Source organism: Sphaeroforma arctica, assembly GCF_001186125.1.
Source record: "Sphaeroforma arctica JP610 unplaced genomic scaffold supercont1.349, whole genome shotgun sequence".
NCBI lineage: Eukaryota > Ichthyosporea > Ichthyophonida > Sphaeroforma > Sphaeroforma arctica.
In genome coordinates this window covers 42,550-45,256 of record NW_014040209.1, presented here as the reverse complement: position 1 = coordinate 45,256, position 2,707 = coordinate 42,550, and the positions used below count along the sequence as shown (strand labels likewise).

The 2,707-nt window shown below is 44.3% G+C and overlaps 1 protein-coding gene across 1 annotated transcript in view; it reads left to right on the top strand.

Annotated features, from left to right (window-relative positions):
* SARC_05459 (ULK/ULK protein kinase) overlaps positions 1-2,707 on the top strand; it is a gene marked incomplete at both ends in the record, with an annotated part of 16,226 nt that overhangs the window by 7,875 nt on the left and 5,644 nt on the right. The window contains 2 exons of the mRNA XM_014300679.1: positions 918-1,040; positions 1,635-1,697. Of these exons, the coding sequence (XP_014156154.1) occupies positions 918-1,040; positions 1,635-1,697 (186 nt within the window). The remainder of the gene's footprint in view (positions 1-917; positions 1,041-1,634; positions 1,698-2,707) is intronic.

Below are 2,707 nucleotides of genomic sequence, written 5' to 3'. Positions count from 1 at the left end.
GTACTAGTACTAGTATTATATATATATATATATATATATATATATATATATATATATATATATATATATATATATATATATATATATATATATATATATATATATATATATATATATATATATATATATATATATATATATATATATCGTTGTATTCAATGAGGGGGAGAATTTAGTACAGTTCATCATTGAAATTACACCCCGTGTGTACTGGACTTGACTCGGTCCAAATATAGGAAGTTCACAGAACATCATACCTACCGAATGGTTCACAAAATGTTATCTCCCGAATGGCCGTTGGTGCAATAAGTACGTAGTAAATTCCAATATTGCATAGCCCCAAGGATATCTTCCTCGCTAATATAAGCGTCCATGTGAACACCCGTCATTCACGAGGCAACTAGTCTCCACGTATTGTACCTTTTATGCTCTATCATCTCTTCGACATACGATATTGGCCTTGAATGATATTCGCAGGTTCGGATCGTTGCCGACACCCCCCGAAAACGACGTTTTTAAATACTACAAGCAGTATATGCAAGGGCAGGCACAATACCCGGATGGCCGAGGGTCCAATGAAGGTATGGGTTTATTCGCGCGTGTGTGTGTGTGTGCGTGAGGAGAGGAAAGTAGCGCTAGGGCTTTTGATGTGCGAATCGGGTGCGCTTATCCGTACTTTACACATGACCCGAGAGTTTGGCCCATTGTAGTAGTCCACCTTGCATCATCCCGCACTTGGTCACGGCCAGTAGCGGTAGCTGTGTACACATTCTAAGCATTCGCAGACACACTCTGACGGCTGACGATAGTACGGTTGGCACTTATCATACGACTGTAATGCTACGATTAAACACTCACAGTACAAATCTAAGCTACGATAAGACACGCCCAGTCTAATCTTTCCTTGAACCCCGCAGAGCTTGGGTTGACAGTGCGGCAGAGTCCGTCGTCACAGTTCAAAGGGGCAACCCCTACACAGCCGCGTCTCAATCCGTTTGTCTCCATACCCAACACCGGGAGGCTTGGGCTCGGGAACACGGGTGTGTTGGTTGCACGCATACAGTATGAACGACTCACGCGAAGTGGGGGAACGCGTACACGGTGATCGGCCGTGTTTACACACTGCATTTATCATGCACTACACACAGAGTGAGTCTAGTCACCTTGCCGACAAGTGTTTGATTCTTTTGTATTATACGCTTGTATCTTTCATACGCTTGTATCGTTGATATTTTGTATCATACTATGTATTACACGCTTGTACCTAGTATGCGCCTCTGTGTATATTGTTGAAGTCCTGTATGCACCATTGGTTGTCATGTGTACCCGTTGGTTATACCCTGTCGTACGAGCCTGCAGACAGACACCGCACAGGATGAATGCACTGAGGGTCAGTGCTCCACTTGTTATGCGTGTTTCGTATCGGGGGTATGCGTCAGACCCACGCCCATATCATCCGCAGCATACAGCGGCACTCTCTTTGGATTCCCCATGCACCCATATAGTTGCTACTCTACACCCGCAATTATCCGTTCTCTGACCCCTCTTACGCGGGCATGTACGTGCCACTTAAACAACCCAACCCAACCCAACCCAACCCACTCACCGCCAACCGCGCACTCTGTGTCGAACAGGCCTCCCGCAGGGCATGCATGCACTCGCACTCAACGACGGGAACGGCATCGATTCACCCTCAGGTGGGTGGTCTAGGGCACCGATGTTGTGGGGGGTTATATTGTTCTGCATATGGGCATTTTTTAAGGTACACGTTCCGGTTTGTATGCACATAAAAACTTTATTGGATCGACCTTGGTCAGGAGGGATGGGGAGAGATAGGGTGTTGTCGAGAATCCTACACGCGTTATACGGATTTCTGTGCGTGTTTAGCTTGCTTGCGACCGTGTGTGTCGTCGGGTGATCAGACTATGACGCGTATGTAAGTTTGAGCGTATCGGCTCCTTTAGGCACGCCTACTTATTTGACGAAAAAATATTGCTATGCGATCGAATTCCTACATTACCATCTCAAATATTGCTATGTCGATCCCGATTCTTATATTACCGTTTCTGCTCTAATGACTCCATATTTACATCTCAAACGTGACATAACTACCCCAATCTAATTCCTACATATTTGTACATCTAACGTTACAGTGTCTACCCTAGTAACTACATATTTCTATCTCCAAAATGACTATGACTATCCTAACATACAGACATATTTAAATAGCTACATATTTCTATCTCAAAAGTGAACATGACTACCCTAATAACTACATGTTTACCATTACTAAGTAAGTCTGCTCCAGTGACGGCATATTTGATCTTAAAACACGACTATGACAGCCCTAATCTCTAAACGAGTATCTCTAACATCACCACGTCTACCCGAATGACGACATATGTACAACTGAACCACTACTATATCTAAACACACACACACACACACACACACACACACACACACACACACACACACACACACACACACACACACACACACACACACACACACACACACACACACACACACACACACACACACACACACACACACACACACACACACACACACACACACTACACACACTACTACTACTACTACTACTACTACTACTACCTACGTACTACACTACACACACACTACGTACGTACGTACGTACGTACGTACGTACGTACGACGTACGACGTACGTACGTACGTACGTA